At 36.5% G+C, this 20,543-nt stretch overlaps 1 protein-coding gene across 1 annotated transcript; it reads left to right on the top strand.

Annotated features, from left to right (window-relative positions):
* The first annotated feature begins 981 nt into the window (after window positions 1-981).
* LOC140237834 (uncharacterized) lies at window positions 982-15,955 on the top strand. The gene is made up of 9 exons (XM_072317763.1): window positions 982-1,042; window positions 1,388-1,579; window positions 7,266-7,589; window positions 9,133-9,324; window positions 11,233-11,568; window positions 12,077-12,358; window positions 13,579-13,878; window positions 14,767-14,905; window positions 15,797-15,955. The coding sequence occupies exons 1-8, from the start codon at window positions 982-984 to the stop codon at window positions 14,898-14,900; spliced, it is 1,821 nt and encodes a 606-aa protein (XP_072173864.1). The 3' UTR covers window positions 14,901-14,905; window positions 15,797-15,955.
* Window positions 15,956-20,543: the final 4,588 nt, after the last annotated feature.

Genomic DNA, 20,543 nt, shown 5'->3' with positions numbered 1-20,543 from the left:
TGATAATGTGTTTCTGAACCATATTTCACAGGCAGTGTTACAGAATATCACATTAGTCAGGTGTACTGATACCTTATGGTCTTTCTCAGAAAGTGACTCTTAATTCGGGTCTAAAATTAGTCAGCTTTAACAAGAAGTGGCGTATTCACAAGTCATTGTTTTCACACACCATGACTCTTTAATGATCAACTATCATCACGTTGAGAGTGTAGCAAGAAATCATAGACGTCGTGTTGAATCTTGAAACAAGGATGTATTGATGTATTGACGACACATCAGTTTTATCATTGTTACAAGTTCGCAGGAAAATCGGGTTCATGTATCAAAATGGCATACGTTACAATACCATTGTACATGATTATAATTTCATCGTGGCGCTAAGAGGTAAGATAGTTCCACACATATTCAAACTGAAAGCCACGGAAATTGCATCTATACTAAAAAGGACGATAATCTTTGACATACTTCAATTTGGTATATAACCTTATGTCTAGTGTGTGTTGGGACAAATATGACAACAGCAGTAAACGCGGAAGAATCTTATGAAGGAATAGCGTGTGATGATCGAATAGTCTGCACACACATTCTAATAAAGGTCGACAGAGAGAGCAGACATTAGGACATCAAACTTGCTGAAGCTTTTACATCGTTTAACAGCGTAAACATTTTTTCTTCTCTTTCACAGTCGTTATATAAATCGATTTGACATTTTTCACAGGTTGAAAGTAAACCTAATTTGGTTTTCCCTGTGCCTTACATAGTGTCTATTCTTGATTACTTAAGCAAATGCAACTAAAGCGAATTTTCTGGGTTAACTTCGTCAAGTCGTTTACAGACTGTATCCGCAGCTTATATAGTTTGTGTTCAGTCTTTGCGATAAAACCCTTGAAACTGTTATTACAGTCGATTAATATTCATACTTTTTTTTCTCTTTTCTACCTTTTCTCTTCCATTTCCAGGATCTAACGGCGTCAAGGGATGATGACTGGAAGACGAGTATTAGTCCTACTTGAGATAGTTTCTATCACCATCCGTTGTATTGGTAAGATACAGAAAGTGTATGTATTACAAGGGAGTTAGCTGTTGGTTTGGTTTTTATTAGCAGGCTTCATATCTATTGTTGTTGTTTTTTTTAATATCCTTCATAAACTACACAAACAAAGATAAAGACAAGACATTATATCTGAGAAACTAACAAAGGGACGAACGTGTGCTTGTTGCTTATAATTTTCTGCAAAATGTGTGTTTTTTGTTTACGACTAACATAATTACAGCAAACTCCTGAGAAAATAAACTGGCGTGATGATTTCAAGAGGAGGCAAATATTGTTTTATCTTAATTAAGTCTCATTATTCTGTTTCTGTCATATCTTTATTTGTTTCTGTAGGTGGAACCAGTGTGACTCTGAATGTACCAAGCCCGCTGACACCAGACCAGGAAGTTACAGCCTCCTGTACAGCCGATAAAGTCTTTGGCTCAGAACACGTGATCTGGTACTTAAATGGCGTACAGATTACTGATGGCGTACAAACAACCAGTACTGTGGATAGCATGATCGACTACTACCTTTCTCTAGAGGGTCTGAAAGAAAATTTGGATGTGGATTCTGAATCCAATAAAGTGTTACGACATATTGATTTTGATAGCCATAATTTTAGATTCTTAAAATTGTTACCAGAGTTTTTGCCATTTTCACATAATTCTTGAAAAACTGAATGGATTTTGGTAACATTTTCTGCCAATGTTCGCGCCTTCTTCTTCCTGGCACCTTGCCTAAAATGTCGCATCGTCCTTCAAATTTGTGACGTCAGATGACGAGTTGGGGTTCCTTCTCAAGGAAATTTAATCTGGATGAAATAAAACAGAATATGTTCCACTTTTCGTATTGCAGAAATTTAACGCAATGTTTGCATGAGAACAGCAAGATTAATGACACGAGTTTACCTGAATCAATGTTGATTTCTTGGAAGGGGATATTGGTCATATTCTAACTTTCTATTTTTCAACATTAGCCGAAATACCCCTAGACTGCAGTCATAAAGTTATTTTGGTTATTGTCTATCTCCGTTATTTTAAAAATCTTATTCCCCATATGTTTTATGTGGTATAACTAATTCTCAACTATTTAATCTATTGTTTAAAATGTAGTATTTGTCTTTCATTTCAGTTAAGTTTGGCGTTGATTATTGTGGAGAAACCTTTATCTGAGCTTTTTTTTTCATTCTGTTGACGAGGCCCAATGGAAAAAAAACAACTACACCTCCCCTCTACATATAAACACCAACACACACACACACACACACACACACACACCACACACACACACATATTCAAACTCATGTATATACAATGATAGTAAACCATAGTAAATCTATCAATGAAAAGCGAAAGCCTTAATTTAATCGTGACATTTTCATTCATAAAATTCAATATGGGACGTTGACTTTCTATTGCACTGTGACAAACACTATAATTGCTGATAAATTGAATATCAATACATAAAATCCTTTTTGATGAAAACTATTGTGCAACAATGACTTACTTTCATAACATGACAAATATTATAATCCGTGCTGTGGATTTGTTGTATATCGACACGAAAGAGAAATCTTGTACAAAGTAATAACAACTAAAACGATTGATACACTCTTTGCACAACAAACAACCTTTTACCCTGAGAGATGGAATTACAATGAATATTGCATGATTGAAATCAAAAGAATTTATCGTAAAAAGGTTGAACTTGTCTATATCAAAGAACTCAGATTTTTTCACAAAAATTTCAATAAAAATAAGCTGGACTTTAGATGACAACATTGTCTTATAATGAACTACAGGATGCCTAACAAACTTAAGGGTATTGCGGGTGGCACATTAAGTTACCAACGATTGGTATTCTGTTAAGGCAATATTCATTTATGTAATGTATTAAATTCATCTGTCTGTTTTGTTCGGTAGAGTAGCTCTGTTAGTGACTACAATTTTTTTTTTCTCAGAAGGCCTATAGGCTACATCACAAAATACACATATTGGAAACACATGATTTAAAAAAGAAAGAAAAAAAAACATAATACATAATACATTCATGGTAAACTTACAACATCATCACATTGTTGAGTATTGCGGGGACAAAAAAAGAAATACATAAATAACTCCAATGATAAAAATGCAAATCACTAACAAGTTGTAAGCGCACATGAAAGAAGGAAGGGGAATCAAGATCGTATAGTGGACAATCTGGTATAGAATAAGCTCACTAACTGAGTGTAATAGCAGTTGCTCATTTTTAAGTTTTGTTATCTTCTCCAGTAAAGATTAGCCAAAGCTTGTGTTAAGGGTGCCTGTTTGATATGATTTCGGAGCTGGTTCCAGATTAGGTGTACTTGACTTAAGCTAAATTTGCAAAAGGGAATAGAGATAAAACAAGCTCAGATATGTCTACGAACCAAAATAATGTACATTACCGGAAAGAGTTACGATTTACCTTCATTTACCATCATAATGACTTTTTTTTCTAAATTGTATGTGTGTATTAGTTGAAGTAACAGTAAGCTCCCAAAACCTCGTGATATTAATATTTTTTTTTTCTTGGTAAGATTTGTTACACCAAGGATCTTAACAGCAAAGGAGACGAAGGTTATCGTGCAGAAAAAACTCGAGAAAACCCTTTTTATAATACTGCACGTGGAGCTAAATGAATGCATTGAATAAATGACAAACTTAACCCCAATTCAAATCCACAGATGATATCTGGGATACCCTAACTGAAGGTGATGATTCATAAGTGTGGAATATCCGCTCCTTTTCCGATTCCAAACATTGGGTCATTAGATTAGTGTAGATTAGTGTGACGGAAGTGAACTCTCACCCAGATTCATCACCACACTTTTTTAACTCCACTTAACACTACCGTGATAGAGCAATGCTGCTCGGAAAATGCATGAAATCTGTCCGAGATATCCCTGACAACATAATGTTTGAATATCAGAACAAAGGTTTCTGTCGTTAAACCAGAAAATACGAAAATCCACAGCTCTCTTCCTGGATTTTAAGAAAGGCTTCAAAGGCAGAAAGTTGCCGTCCTCTCATCGTAATCTCTACGGACAGTTAGAGGGGACGATGTTAATTTAAAAATATGTATAAACTCGACTATATTTTTCCGTTTAGTTTTCTGCTACAACTAACCTTACATAAATCATAATGTTCATCTGAAATAAAAACCATAAAGATCTAAAAATGCAATCTCTTCCTGTAAACTGAGGAGTGATTTTTCTTCCACCAATTAATGTGTTCTCTATGTGTCCATTATTACACAAGACCATTCCTCGCAACATACGTGTGTCTGCCACAGTTAAGAGATGTTTATGCAAACGTTAGATATATCGTCGTAATTTCCGATCTAGCTTCAGAACACAAGCCCCATACATTGGGAAGCATGTTGCTAGGCACAATTTTGAATGCGTCTAATCAGAGCGTTACCACTGATTAGTAAACTACATACCAAACACTCTCAAGCAACCTGCTCTTCGTTAATTCGATAATTTTTGAAAGAGAAACAAAATGAAACGGAAATGAACTCTGACCTCATACCAGTAGAAGGTAACATAATGACTCTCCTATTCATGCAACGAAAACGCAATTCACCCCAGGGTTCGGCAGAGAGTACGAGACATTGAGAAGACAACTTTTGTACAATTTTGAGTTTGAAATCATGGATAATTGCTGTGAAATCTTAAGATTTTGCATGAGATGAGACCAAGGTTTAGTACGGAGTCAGAAGACTGAACAGCGTTCAAGAACATCGGCCAACCTACGGGTACCTAGGATGGAACGAAGGAATTCTTGTTGCTGACATAATCGCCTCCCCATCACCATATCACATATACGAGGCATTAAGAAACCAGGAAAACTACAATAGTCGAGACAGGATGTTTGTGTAAGAAATTAACTGGACTTGATCACCGTTTAGAACTCAAAGTTTTTCGCCATTCTTTAACGTTACAAGATACTGTCCGTAATTTACATACAAATATCGCGGCTGTTTTCGTTCGTGTGGATAAGCAAAATAGACAGCAGCTGCTCAGAAAGTAAAATAACTTTCGGTGAATTAGTGAAGTGTTCCTATCTAAGGTGGTTGATTGCAAAACACTTTGTGAGAAGCTAGAAACAATAAAATATGTCACATTTTTGTCTCTTTTTAATGGTAAAGTTTCACACAATACGTCCGAGTTGTTTCCAGTAATATTGGAGGGGTTCCTAATCGTTTTCTCTATCATCTCACTCTGTTTGTGAAAGGAAGGAATGGGAAACCACTAATCTGTTTCAGATAGTGGTATGATATAAAATACTAAGGTGTTCGTGCAAATAATAGGACGTAAAATTCTGTCATGAAAATCATGTCAATCGAGGACAAATATCGTCATGCATCCTACACGCAGCCAAAAGAAGATATTGTTGTCGTATCAGCGTACTCTCTAAAGCTACCTAGCGTCGCCGGTAAATCTTGTCTTTTTAGACTTTCGGGTTTTAAAAGAAGTGTGACTGAAAGATGATAACACGTATTTTGTAATCATCACCTTTCAAATCGGATAAAGACTAATACGAATCATGTAACAGAGTAAGTGTATTCAAAATGGGGAGCTTTTTTCTGCCCTATGACCCTACAGGCTTACGTGTAAGTCATGTCTCAATTCAAAGTCCCAGCCCTGCTCATTATGTGGAACTGACAAGCATAGCCGGATATTTTTGTCCATTTTCTTAACGAAGGCAATATTGCCGATGCCTTTCAATCATATCACTGTGAATTTACAGGAGGAATTTGACTCACACCGGGAATCATTTCAGTCGTAGTGACGAACTTTTTGGTATTTTAATGATGATAATTTATGGATGACATAGATCATTACATTTCAGACCCATTCCCTCAGCAGGATGGACCTGTTAGAGTTTAGTGAATTGTAAAATTCTTTACCTCTGTCTTTCGTGTTTATTTAAATTGGTCATTTTGTCTGTTTTTAAATATCGACGACGGAAGTGAAAATATTTCCTCAATGTGCTCCTATGTTCGATGATTCCTCATAATGATGCAGAGAAATGTTGCAAAATGAAAGCGAGGTTATAATGTGATATATCATTGCCTAGAATATAAAGCTGAAAATTTATAGGTGAATATGTGACCTTATTGCCAGAATATTTTGAACAGAAAGGGATAAAAGAACAAGGAATAAAAAAGAGTGACTTTGCAGATGGCAAAAGTCGCTCAGCGGCAAACTTAGTTATATGACTACAGGTTCAGAGGAAGTTACTGCTCGCGGCCGTGCGATGGTAGAACTGGTGAGTATCAGCGAAAAATATGGATACGTTCTGGATAACCCGAACTAAACGCGCAAATGAATGTTTAGATTCCTCAATCCACGGACAGTGATGGAAGTTCTGATCGCGTGTTTTCATGTCTATTGATACTCCATCAATTCCACCAATTTACGCTACAAAGCCAGAATGAGGTATTACAAGCTAAGAGGGTAAGAATAAATTGACTTGTGATTTTGTTTTTTCTTTCTTTACTTATCAAGGCAATGATGAGATCTCAAATGATAATTCAGTTTAGTAAAGATATTTCAACACCTCATATTCTTCAGCTTCAGGCTTCTCTTGGTCAGATGCGTGAAGCTCAATTCTCTTCAATCAACTCTGATAAGTTCGTATACGCCTGGACCTCGACCTGGGCCCAAATTTTGACAGCAGATTTCATCGCATCACACGTCATTGCATTAGAACCTTCCAAACCCTTGAACTTTCTGTTTTGTTTTGTTTCTTTTCAAAAATGTTCAATCCAAATCATTCCAGTTCCATTCCATCGTGTATGCCTTGATAGTACCGTCAATTACGATGTCATTTAAAAAAAAAAAAAAGTAAACTTCAAATGTGAAACCACATTTATCGATAGTTTCATTTTGATGTCATTGTAACATTTCGGTAGTCTTTTTGATAGGAATATGAGTCAAGAGTCCAAACAATGTCTGTTTCCCATTTTACGTAATTCAGAATACGAATATTGTAGAATCACAATTTTGTAGATTTCAAGATGTGAACGGAGAATGCATAGAATGCGTCTTGAATTTTGTAGGTCCCATGCGTGCATACTAGTAATTGATGATAACTCGCTTTCAATAATTATGTGGTATAGAATCTGAAATTCTGCTCAGTTTATAGGATTTAAACAAAAGGAATAGCCAACACAACTTCATTTTTTCCACATGTTACAGTGAGACTTGTCGGAGGAACTGACGAACATGAAGGGCGAGTGGAGATATTCTGTGATGGGATCTGGGGCACGGCGTGTGACACTGGTTGGGATATGAACGCAGCTCACGCTGTGTGTAGACAGCTTGGGTACTCGGGGGCTGCCTCGGTCCATTCTAATGCCCAATTCGGAGAAGGATCGGGTCCTATTTGGTTAGACACCATAATTCACTGTCCCACGGCGGATAAGAACTCTCTTTTAGAGTGCAGTCGATTCCCGTGGGGATGCTCCAGTTACTCCAGTTGTGGGCATAACAATGACGTAGGCGTACGGTGTGATGGAGAACGTGAGTTTATTCGATATTTATCACATAGTCTTTGGGGTTTTTGTTTTCTTGGCTTCTTGGTTTTTGCTTGGTGAAACTTTTTTCTGCACACTAGACTGATCAACTGTTATCGACCCTGCCATGACACTGTTAAATCATAATTGCAGTATTGTCAGAAAGTATTCTATTTCTCGCTTGCTATATTTTGGTGTCAACTAAAGTACTAAAAAACAATAATACAGAGATGTCGTGTCAAGATTCTATTTGTTTAAACCTGTAATTCACCAAATTTGAATTACTTATATTGTAATTTTAGTATCGATCTTGAATCTTATTTTAATCATATTATCTTTAATCGTAAATGCGCGTAGGCGTAATTGTTACAAATTCTGCCAGGCCTATTAATATTCCAGTCATGGTTGCTTTTAACCTTTCTACACCAGTGACAATAACACTAATTACTGTTTTGCTCTCACTCAAGTAGTTTTTCCCATTGCAATTGAGAGGGAACATTTACTCAAACTTGAATTGTGAAGGTTTGAAATAACTTCATAGTTTACAATATTCTAATCATGACTGGAATATCCAATAATATTTTAAGCGATAAAGGGGACCTTCCTCCAAATAAAAAAAAAATAAATAAAAAAATAAGTTGGTTTGAATAGAACCATAAAAATGAGAGGAAGCTTGTCTATATTTTGATTAAAAACATGAATGTCATACAATTTTGTTGATGTGACCAATCAAACAGAAATTTACGACTTTGTGTTGTTAAATTTCTTGTTATCTTGTCCTGTGCAGAAAACTCAATAAAATCTGTTTTACCTCTTTTATTTAGACCTGAATATCCATTTCTTTTTTTTCAACGGAGGGATTGTACAGAAAAAAAATACAATGAGTACATTGACGGGGAATCTGCAATAGAAGGGAGTATGAAATTTTCCTCACTCTATAGTATCGATGAAATAGGGCGTGAACTCGTGCGTGACATTATAAATTTACCAATTTCTCTGTGAGTGATCACAACTTAAGTAATCAGAGCTTGATTAGAATTTGCTCAAACTTCCACTGTCGTGCATTTTCGACTAATTTTACTATTTCTAATGATTCATACAAACTAGTGTCAAGATGGATTTCCGGATTAACAGTACTTGCAAGATGCTAATTAATAGGCAATGATTCTGGTATGGCCACGCATAAACTTAATTACATATTAAACTTTCTCCCTTTCTTTCTTTCTTTTTTTTTTTTTGAAGACGTGAAGAAATGTGTATGACGCCATCGCAAACTACACACGAGACATTCATGATATCGTTGTATGATATGATAAAAAGTTGAAGTAGGCCCCTAGTTTGGTTTATCGGTTTAAAAAGCCCTCAACATACTGTGAGATTTGAAGAGATGCATGAAGTATGACCATCTCCCTCTTTCTGACAATTTACTTTTAACGCTGTCTCTAACCACAGATGTCGGGTGATAATGTGCAATGTGCTCTCATGGTGTTGGAAGTAGACGATGTACTGATGGGCTGAGGGACAATATAATATTTTAAATTGTATTACAGGAGATCAGGAAGCTGCGGAGGCAATATTCAGGAACGCAGACTTGAATGCAGGTCTGGGTTACGGAGCTGATCTCTTGACTTACTATGACATCACCAGTCGACTGATATTCACTCCAACGACAGCCAACAATGGTGATATACTTCAGTGTCATGTGTACGGTGTTGTGCGCTCTTCAACTCTGGAGGTTACAGGTAAATTTATCAAATATGTACACATTATCAAATTGCGTTACTGCATAATCATACATTGTACATATTTATGTAAAGGTATTGATGAATTCATATTCATATACGAAATTAATTTGAAAGACGTCCCCTGCATTTTTGGAAAAAAAAAACTAAAGAATTATGTGCGAGACAAAATGTGTATTCATAATACCACAGCACAAATCCAAACACCTTGAAGCTTGATGGAGATGAAACGTATTTATGAGTTACCATGGTTAATGGGAAGCTAAAAAGGTATGTTTTTTTATAAACTTGTAGTGATATAAAATTATGCAGGAAATATAGTTGAGAAAAAGAAATCAAATATAGCCTTCGTGTACATACCTTTGTTCACAACTTTAGCATACGCTTATAGAGTTATCTTTAGTGTCAAGGGAATTAAGAAATACGATATAAACGTGTCATTTCGATAATAGTAATTAGCGGGACTTAGATTTCTTCCCCAAGAGAAAAAAAATAATATATATATATACTGACATCAAAGGACTTAACCACAACATGGCGGGGCGGTGCAAGAACAGTAAATCTATTGACAGCACCAACACAGTAAGTTTTGTTTTGAGATTGTATTTAGTAATAGTATGTTGGTTTGTTTTTTTGTTATAAAATGCGCTGAATTGAGTTATGTTTTATGTTGAGTGTATTTTGAAATGTATAGTATATAAGGTTAGTTAAGTTTAGTATGATTTTATACCTAGGTTGATTTTATTTATACGTTGTTGTCATTGACTGTGTATATCCTGAAGAAGGGCTTTTCGCCCGAAAGCTCGATGCTTAAAGGGGTGCTACCCAACACCAGCCACGTCTATATGGGCAAGATTTGCTGTCAATATATATATATATATATATATATATATATATATATATATATATATATATATTTACGGCTGAGTCCGTCTATGAATTCACTACAAGAAAGAAATGCGATTTGGTTCATTCTCTCCTTTGAATACGCAAATCATCCCATATAGAGTGAGCATTTCCATCTATTATGAGAACGCTATCACGCTTTTCAGTAATTCATTTCATTTCATGTCATTTCATTTCATTTGAGATTTCCACGTTAAATAATTACCAGGTTCACAAAGTTTGCATTAAAAAATACACGATACCAAATATCATGATAGTGGCGGAATCATAATCACAAAAGTAGGCCTATTGAAAACTATCCCTAGGCAAATGTCATAATCACCAACACAGGGCCTAATACTCTTATATATCATTAGAAGCTATAACATGTTTGATAAAGTCCTTGTAAGACGTGTTGAAATAACAAACTTTAACTCATTATAGTATTAACATGAATAAAGCAACTTTGGAATAATGAACATCATGTCATCACCCGTTCTATCATACTTATGTTACTTTGATCGTGTGGATCTGGAAAACCAAATAAACCCTCCATAAGACCAAATGACCGAGAAGTATCAATAATGATATAAATTCGACATTTTGTAGTAATGTCCAATCATCGTTTCTTTGTAACAAGGAACATATATTCACAAACAAAAATCAGTGTCGAAATATTCATTCTCAGACGATTTACTCGACTAAAATTTACTTACTTACACCCATATACACTTGTATGTCTTCCATATGGTATTGTTAAATAAAATGAGAGGCAAATATCTTCATGGATTTCGGTTTAAGGACTCGAAGCGAGCCCTAAACATTATTGATTCGTAATGCATTTGACATGAGCATTTCTATAGCTGTATTTATCGTCTTAGACTCCCACATCAACCATGATTTCCCTTTAAAGGTCAGACTTCTGCTCTTATATGATCCACGATTACACTCGAAATAGGGTTGTCGGGGTTTATCTTTTAAGTCTTAACACTGACTGGATAATGTGCGATTACACTTTGGCAGGTGGTGTAACCCCGTCCCCCTCCCGGTCCATCACTCCATGTATCACTCCAAGTCCCGGTACACCCCCAGGAGAGAACATCTTATCCATTGATGCTGTAGAGATTAAAGGCGAGGATAACCTGGTAAATCTGGTCATCTCCTGTCACGTGAACTTTACTGATCAGCCGTCCCCATACCTCCACACCTACACCATCGGGACTGAGAATAAAACTCTATCGTCATCAAGCAGCGCCTCAGCCATCCTCTCGCCACGCCCCAACGCCTGCATCGAACTCACGTGCTCCGCGACGAACGGGATAGGAACGACCTCAGCCACGTTCACACACTGTCCTCAAGGTAATTAGTCTGGGAGACTTTAATTTAAACGTAGGTATTTGCTTTTATGAGTTCGACGTAGTCGAATAACCTCTTTAAGTGTTAAGTGTATACGTTTTCATTCACGCTCTCATCAATGTTGCGCAGTGTGTTAAATCACAAATCTGTCATGCCCATTAAAACATCCTTGTTGATACCCTTTTTCCAACCATGCGGACCTATTATGCTTATGCAAGCCATCAACAAAGCCACCTTAAATATCACTATATAAAACGGCTAGTCTTTGTTTATTTAACCATGGACCTACAATTTTTGTAGGTCCATGATTTAACACATGCTTACTAAATGTCTGGAAGTCAAGGTTAACCTCCTACGAATTTTAAGCATCTTGTTAAAACAATATCTGCCCCCCTTTTTTGTCCATCTAAGGCGATCACATTTCAACTTAGCTACCTGGTATCTATCATTATTTCTCATTGGTCACCAACTGCCGATTTGGACATTGATAACAAATAATCATATCCAACAGATAAGCCAGCAGAAGGAATCATCAGCGTGGAGTTTGAGACTCAAGAGGATGATGATAACGAACCAAGCCTTAACATTACTTGCCACGTGGATCAAGAAGACCAACCCTTTCCACAAATCAACACGTACCTCATTGCAGTGGACAATAGCGTCATTTCCGATTCAGCTTCTCGTACGGTGACGATTGACCCTCAACCCAACACATGCATCGATGTCGTGTGTACTGGTATAAATGAATACGGGGAGACTGAAGCGACCAAGACCTACTGTCCTTCACAAACAGGTAAATGTCACGGGTGCACGTCACAAAGTAGACACCCACGAGTAATGCAACCCACGATTCATACTGCCAACGAAGTCATAATGTACACGAGTCAAACAGCTCAAGAGTTCTACAGCTCATGAGTTATACAGCCAGGAGGTAGACGCTTTTGTAGTGAACAAGGCCCTCGGGCTCGACAAGGAAAATAAACAGATCAACAAGCAACTTGGTCCACGAACTAGACACTAGGGAAATTTTGCGTAGTGTCTTGCTCATTGGCCTGTGTTAAATAGTATCTAACTCGTTGACTTTATGACTCGTGAGCTGCATGACTCGTGGGTGTCTAGGTCATGGGATGACGCCAATTTATAGCGACTAATCACACTTTACAAAGAGTACAGAAAACGACAACATGAATTGTTTACAATGCCCCCTTTTTCGTTTACGAGTGTCTAAGAAATGAAAAGAACTAAAGCTTTCCAAAAATCAAAGTCAAAACTGCGCATAAATGTGGGTATTTCATTTGATTGTAGGCTGGGTGGCGACCCTGTTGGCGACTCGAGTCTCGCTGGTCGCGGAGACAACTCCGCGACGTCTCCGAGACGTCTCCTGGAAACTACCCTGAGTAGCGAGAGAATCAAACATGTTCCTTTTTTTTTGGGGGGGGGGGGTGGAGACTTCAACAGTCTTCAGCTGGTCTCGGGGACGTCTCTGCTACTTATCGGCGACACCTCAGTCGCGGCCTAGTCACGGATATTGATTTTGTCCACGAGGTCTCCGAGACGTCTCCGCGACCTTGCCTAGACCCACCAACCGGAAACGTCACGATGACGTCACTGTGATGCCTCCGAACTTCAGACGAATAGTTTTTATCTTGTTTTAGAGACGTCTCGGACATTTCTTGTAGTCGCCTTCTTCGCCTTCTTGGCGAGCGTGCATGCCATTTCATGGTCTTTAGATTAGCACGAGTCCCGGCGACTGATCAGTCAGACCGTATACTCATTCCCGGCCACTGATCAGTCAGACCCTATACTCAGTCCCGGCGACTGATCAGTCAGACCGTATACTCAGTCCCGGCGACTGATCAGTCAGACCCTATACTCAGTCCCGGCGACTGATCAGTCAGACCCTATACTCACGTTTCATGTCACTTTCAGTATCTTTGTTGGCTTTATGAAATGGAACATTCAGGCTATTCATGTTTTATCCTCCAATTTTGTTACTATTCGATCTCATTGTAGAACTCGGCCCCCAACAACCTGGTAGCAACATCCTTAGGATCCAGGCGACGGAAATCAGACGTGAAGGAAACCTGGTAACTCTAATCATCACCTGTCATGTTAACATCTCTGACCAGCCTTACCCACATCTCCACACATACAACATTACAGCTGATAATGACATCTTGTCCTCCTCTAGCTCTGCCTCAGCAATCCTGTCTCCACTCCCCGATGACTGCATCAATGTCACGTGTTCTGCCACCAACGGAGTTGGAGATACGTTGTCATGGATGAAACATTGCCGAACAGAAACTTTTTTTGGTAGGTTGAAGAAATTACAAATACGATTGAAAAAAAAAAACATTGTATGGAAATGTTATGCTCAGTTAAGGGAAAGTGCATTCCAATGTCTTTTGGTATCATATTAGCAGGAGATGATTTAGATTGCATCTAGCAGTAGATGATGTCATTGGCAGAACCTTGGTTGGGAAGTTTTGTTGTGGGGTTTTTATGTGGATGGATCAAAGTAATCTGGTGAAAAGTAACCGAAAAAAATTATAGTGAATATATTTATGGCACATAATTAGATAGTATATAGGCCAAATAAGTGATGATCAAGGCATCATAAATCAATACAAGTCAGCATGGCTTGTATTGACATTGTATAGGTCCTTGAAAATCAGTAAGTAACAAAAGCTATCATTCTTGAAGAAGCAAAGCATACAATATGATCCCTTCACCATATAAGTAACGAAAATTACAATTACAATCTCACTTGCAAATTTGTGTGTTTGTCGGATGTTCGCCATTACGGACACTTTGCCTGTGTTCGAGGTTTCCATGAAATTGGAACAACACACTTGATAGTTACTTTGAACAGTACAACGGCATGCGATTTATTTCGCATTTCTATAGGTATATAGTCTGCAAGGTTTTGCCTAAAGGTATATAGAGTGTTTTCATTGAGGTAGTAGGAAAGACTTAAATCGAAAAATATGCTATGTATCAGCAAAGAATTTGTCATAATTGCTCTCTTCGTAACGAATTACACCTAGACAGAATTTGAGTTAGTAGTATCTGGTTCCGGAAAAGAAAACAGAAAAAGAAGAAAAAAGGCAAGCTGTAAAACAGACACTACTATGAGATTGAAGGGAAAATATACCAGGAAGTAACAAACCTTACCGTTGTCCATTGGTGCTTTATTGACAGAGGGTCCCATAGCTAGCCCTTTTCAAGAGTTCCTTCAGAAATCGTCGACCACGTACGTTCTTCTCATCGTCATTTTCATCCTCTCCATCATCACCTGTCTCACTGTCCTCATGAAGAGAAAGGTTGTCTACTGATTGAGGTGAGTATAACCATTCACATAGTGAATTATTTACAGTATTGCTGATTTGACAGAGCAACAAAGAAATGGCATGTGATAGCATTTTCAATCTCTACTTGTTACCATATTACCATAATACCATATTTAGTAAATATGAAACATGTACTTGTGTATTGTATATTGTATCTTTTTTCACTATTTTTCTCTTCTTTTTTTCTCAATATTTTATGCACTTTATAAGCACTGTTCTGCATCATTATTGTCATTACAATCAATAGGGCCTACTATTATAATTATTACCATTATCACTATTACCATATAATTGTGGTAGTACTTGGTAAGAAAGCCTGATACTCCAAAATGATATCGTTTATCAAAACTCATTAGAATAACAATTTTCGTCGGAAAAAATTACACTCCTGGTTTCACATGCTGTGTTCTACGTAAACTTGGAAAACATACTGAGACAATTAATGATGAACACGCCGAGGTTCACATGTTGCTACCGATACATTTCATCGTTGATTCCATCGCTCATTCATGCATGAGAAGCTCATGAATACACTATATCCCTCCTTTTCTGATTCATTATGATTTCCCATTCCCACTGTGTATTCTCTGCCTTCCTTGTGCTACACTTTACTATGGCAGGAGTTCCTCTATTATTCTTTGACGATTTTGGTACCACTTTCTTTCTCACAGAAAAAAAAAAATATTGGTTTTCTGTAGAACACGCGGTGCTCTTGTCCATGCTTGTCCGTCTGTTTGTTTGTTTTCCTATTGACATCTTGTCCTGGATCTAGATCTGGATCTGCTACTCTGAAAAGCTCAGGTTGAGCATCACTCAGAACGTCCTGTTTAAGTTTCTTTGGCAACGATGACAAGAATCCTTTCTGGATATTCTTTCTGCAGATATGCAACACTGCGAAGGTCAACACGAGGGAAAGTTTTGGACGTATCTCATGGCAACAAGTATTTTTCCTCCGATTGAAGAATCATAATGTCTATACTTAGTGTCTTACCTAGTTGGGAAATCATTTATCAACAGTTTCCGAAATAGAGTTATTGCCTACCAACGATCTTTACGTCATTGGAAGAGACTTAAAACGAAATGACCAGCAGGCTTTGAAAGCAGAAGTAGTCAGGGAAAGAATGTATTACAACATTCCTTATTCGTAACAATGTAATCATCAATAAATTTTATACCATTTAGTGATTCCATGCACAATCTCCCTGATAATTATGATATAAAAACATCTATGATCTCCGGCGGACTTGCATACAATTGCTGTTTGCTTCCTATCTATACACTCAGTGAGAGGCAAGATCTATACCAAATTGTATTTGAAAAGTGTCCCCTGCTAGTGTACCTTCAAAATCATACGTGTATTACTGTACATCTCTTCTTAAGTTTTCCTTTTATTGTAATGTATATAATGTTTATGGATGCGTAGAATTTGTACGATTATGCTGACATTTTCTTAAATCTTGTTAAATAGTATAGACAATGGAATGCAGAAGTCTTTATGTAAACTAGGCTTTAGACTAGTTATTTCATAATGATACGACTGAGGCCCATTTATTTTCCTCGAAGTATTTTATGTGAATCAGCCTTTTCTTTACTTCTATTTTTTCAGTGTATGATGTTTTCATCCTTCCCGACATATTTTGAATAAAAAGGCTATTTAAATCAGAGGAATACTTCGCATTATGTTAATTCCGCAACGCAATTCGTACTAGGAAAGAGCTGAAAACCTGTGTAACTTCATCGCAACAACATGTATTTTTTTTTTTTTTTAGAAACCAGCCGTATATTTTGAATAAAGATACATTGTCGTCAGTTAATTTTTGCTTCCTTTGCGTTTTGTTATTCTGTGAACGACATCAGGGAGACATGTCTCCTCAATATATTCCTATAGATAACCAGTGGGGGAAAAGAGACCTTTTCGAGACACAAAATACAGGTATTACTATATTTGTCATACGTCGGGAAAATCCAAAAAGTAATGTGTATGTGCATGTGATTGATGATGTGTGTGCTTGTGTGTGATTGTGTCATAAAGTTATATATATTGTGTGTATGTAGTATAAGGTATATGTAATGAAATGAGAGTCGCCAATTTTTGCGCGTTAGGAGACATGCAGAACACACACAAAAAAAGGAGAACTTTTGGAGACACAAAATATTTGTTATCTTTCATATTTCCAGAAACCCAAAAGGTTATAATGATTATTATGTTCATGTTAGTACGGGTGTATATGCCTGTGTGTGTGGGGGGGGGGGGAGGTGTGGGTGTGCGTGCGTGTGGGTGTGTGCGAGTGTGTGGATGTGCGTGCGTGTGGGTGTGTGTACATGTGTGTGTGTGTGTGTGTGTGTGTGTGTGTGTGTGTGTGCGTGTGCAGGGCCGCAGGGGGAAGCAGACATGGCTGCCATCATACCTCATAAAGGTGTGCCTGTAATAAGACACGCTATGGATATACAGAATTAATAGGAATCTAACAAAAATGAAAGAGGAACAAATACAACACTGTCATTGTATTGGCAGAAAAATAGGGTCCTTTGTAAGAGCAGTGGTAACACTGAAGAGTATACCGTAGATAAAGAAGACATAATCATTATGATATTATTGTTCTTATCATAATAATAGGTATTATCATCATTGTCATCATCATTATCATCTATAAAGATTCATTCCCTTATTTGAGGGACCGTCTATACCCATTTATTACCGGAGGGAAAATCATCTGAACTAGAGCTTGAACTTTATTCTGTTTCATTTAAAAGACATAATAGGATCATCTGCACAATAACAAACTGAGGGCAGGAAACAAATACATGAACATGCATACATAACATATAATATCTGTAAATGAAACATGGAAACTACAAAAGACCAGAGTCTTGTCAGGGTAGTTCACAACAAAGAATAAGAGGAAATAATATTGCTCTACGATTAAGACATGGGACAGGTGAAAAAAAAAACACAGACACACACACACACACACACACACAAAATACATTTTCGTTATAAAATGAAGTAATGGTGATTAGTCATATAAACCCCTAGAAAACAAAAACCACAAAATTATTTATAATTATCGTGTATTTCATAATGACAACTCTCACTATCTAGCAAATATCTTTTCAGATTCTTCTAAAAAATATTTGTAGTTGGAGAAATTGTAACTGTATGTGGTAAAGAATTCTATAATGAGGGCCCAGTATGTCTGAGTGTGTGCATTTATACATCTTATCTACCTTGAACAAAATCTTTATTACTATTTCGTGTGTTGTAGCTATGAATTAGATAATTAGATTTAAACAAACCAGAAAAACACCTCAGGTAACAAATTCATTTTATGTTTGAACATATACATAACAACATTAAACTCATTCAGCTGATGAATATTCAAACATTCATTTTCAGAAACGAAGGCATAATGCGAGTTTGCACAGAATCGAATTGCTCTTTTTTGAAGGATAAATGTGTCGTGTAAATTCGATTGATGAGGATTTCCCCATACAACTTTACAATAATTCAAATGAGATAAAATAAAATTGTTATAACGAAATTAAAGCCTTCATTGGTAAGATACCTTTTAGCCTATTAATTACTCTAATATTTCTCGAAATTCTTTTATTCATCATTGCGATGTGCTTTTTCCACTTCGAGTTGCAGTCGATATAAACCCCTAGAAATTGTATACATTCTACTAGAGATAATTTTACATCATTCATTTTTACATCACAAAATTCCAAGTCTGGAATCTTTTTCTTAACTTATGAAATACGTATAATTTGATTTTTCAATATTTACGATCAATCTGTTATCACAAAACCATTTTAACAATTTAAATAACTCATTTTTTAAATCGGTATCTGTTGATCATGAATAACTAAAGGTTTATCGCTGTGACATTTCACGACTGATCTCGACTTTAGAATGCACTTTAAGCATGTGGAGTAAAATGTATACACTCCTTTATGCGGAAGTATACACTACGTCTGGTTAATGTTAATGCGGTTCGGTGAAATGAGTTTCGAAACTTTGGGGGAAGAAAAGTTGGTCACTCATGTGGAGTCATAGTATGATTCTTTGTTCGCTTACATACAGGGTGTCTGCTGACAAAGTCAATACGAACCGTTTCCTGTGTTTTGTTAGGTAATAGGAAAGAACAACAATCCATGACATGATTATAATGATATTACGGAAATCTATGGTTGTATGTGCTCTGTGATATGCCATCATGACTTCATGTTCTTGTTCTTGCCGATTAAAAGAGGAAGGTTGCTCGTATGTATGTGGTGTATGCTTCCAGAACGATAAAGTAAAAGAACAGTAAATTATACGTGGAGAAACTGTATTTCAAATCGTAAATAACATTTGACACCAGCAGTTTTTTTTTTTCCAGCTGCTGTCCCTGTGGTATAAGAAAAACAGGAGCAAAATATTTATTGCCTTTTTTTTTCTAGAATAGAAATCTCAGTCAGGTTGAAAAATAAATGGTGAACACATTTTATGCGTTACTGGTCAAACTTTTTTTTTTAAATCTCACAAAATTTATTAGAGAAAACTCAGAGACAGCATAGTATTGACGTAAGAAAATATTACAAATGTCAAATGTTTCAAATTTCTTCTGATTATGTCTATCCTCGACATCACACATGCAGATTTCATACAGCGTATAAGATGGTATATCCTTAGCACTCTCCCGTGGGTTTGCACAAAATATTAACATTTGAAAAGATATCGTATCAATATATGCATGGATTTGTTGGTTAGTATTTCCGTCAAAATAAATGAAATAAAAACAATCGTGCAAATAATACAATTTATGATACAGGGCAAATAGAGATGGATGCCTCACTCAACGAATAGCCATCATGACACCGTTGTTTTGCAAGAGGGATCAGCTTACATTGTGAGTGCATTGACTTGATACATATGACATATGCGTAAAAACTATAAAGAAGCAATCAAACATATTGACAATAAATTCACACACACACACACACACACACACAAACACACATGTCAAACTATACACTTTATACAAATGCAAATTTGTACTCCTACAAATCATATATTGCCCCCAGTTTTCCATCTTTTTTTCCCTATGGCTATCAGTCACATCTGCTGATCAACATGCATGAAGAAATATCCTCTTTCATGAGTCCCTTAAAGGCATTACAAGTTGATGCGTTTTTATGATCAGAGAAGATTTTAGTGAATTAAAAGTCCTACTGCCCCTATATGACACCATTTTCTTACAATGACTACACCTTGGTCTTGGGTTTCTTAGATTATCTTCAGATCGCAATAAGCATATTATTTTCTTTAAGAGTGAAACATGATTGAAGCAAAGAATGTTGGGTATGTCTAGAAACAATAGTATCCCACTTAAAATGTACAATGTATTTTGTGGTTTATTCATGACAATAAGGATTAATCTTCAAGATAATTCTCTCTGCTCTGTTTTGAATTTTTGGAATCCTATCTATTTGTTTGGTTTTGGTTGTTGTTGGTTTTTTTTACCAGAGTCCCATACTATATCTGCATTATCTTATTGCAGTTTTATGAAAGATTTGTATATCAGTCTTATGTTTTGTTCATTTACATTTCTGAGCCTTTGCACAAAAAAAAAATATGTGTGTATA

Source organism: Diadema setosum, chromosome 14 (assembly GCF_964275005.1).
Source record: "Diadema setosum chromosome 14, eeDiaSeto1, whole genome shotgun sequence".
Taxonomy (NCBI): domain Eukaryota; kingdom Metazoa; phylum Echinodermata; class Echinoidea; order Diadematoida; family Diadematidae; genus Diadema; species Diadema setosum.
Note: the sequence above shows the minus strand (reverse complement) of the source record. Positions and strands in the feature narration are given on the sequence as shown.

What these genes read in the sequence shown, in the direction of transcription:
- LOC140237834 (XM_072317763.1), top strand. Translation starts at nt 982, where the DNA reads ATGACTGGAAGACGAGTATTAGTCCTACTTGAGATAGTTTCTATCACC. An exon ending in CTACTACCTTTCTCTAGAGG is followed by an intron (nt 1,580 to 7,265) that starts GTCTGAAAGAAA and finishes CACATGTTACAG; the next exon opens with TGAGACTTGTCGGAGGAACT. An exon ending in CCGAACAGAAACTTTTTTTG is followed by an intron (nt 13,879 to 14,766) that starts GTAGGTTGAAGA and finishes CTTTATTGACAG; the next exon opens with AGGGTCCCATAGCTAGCCCT.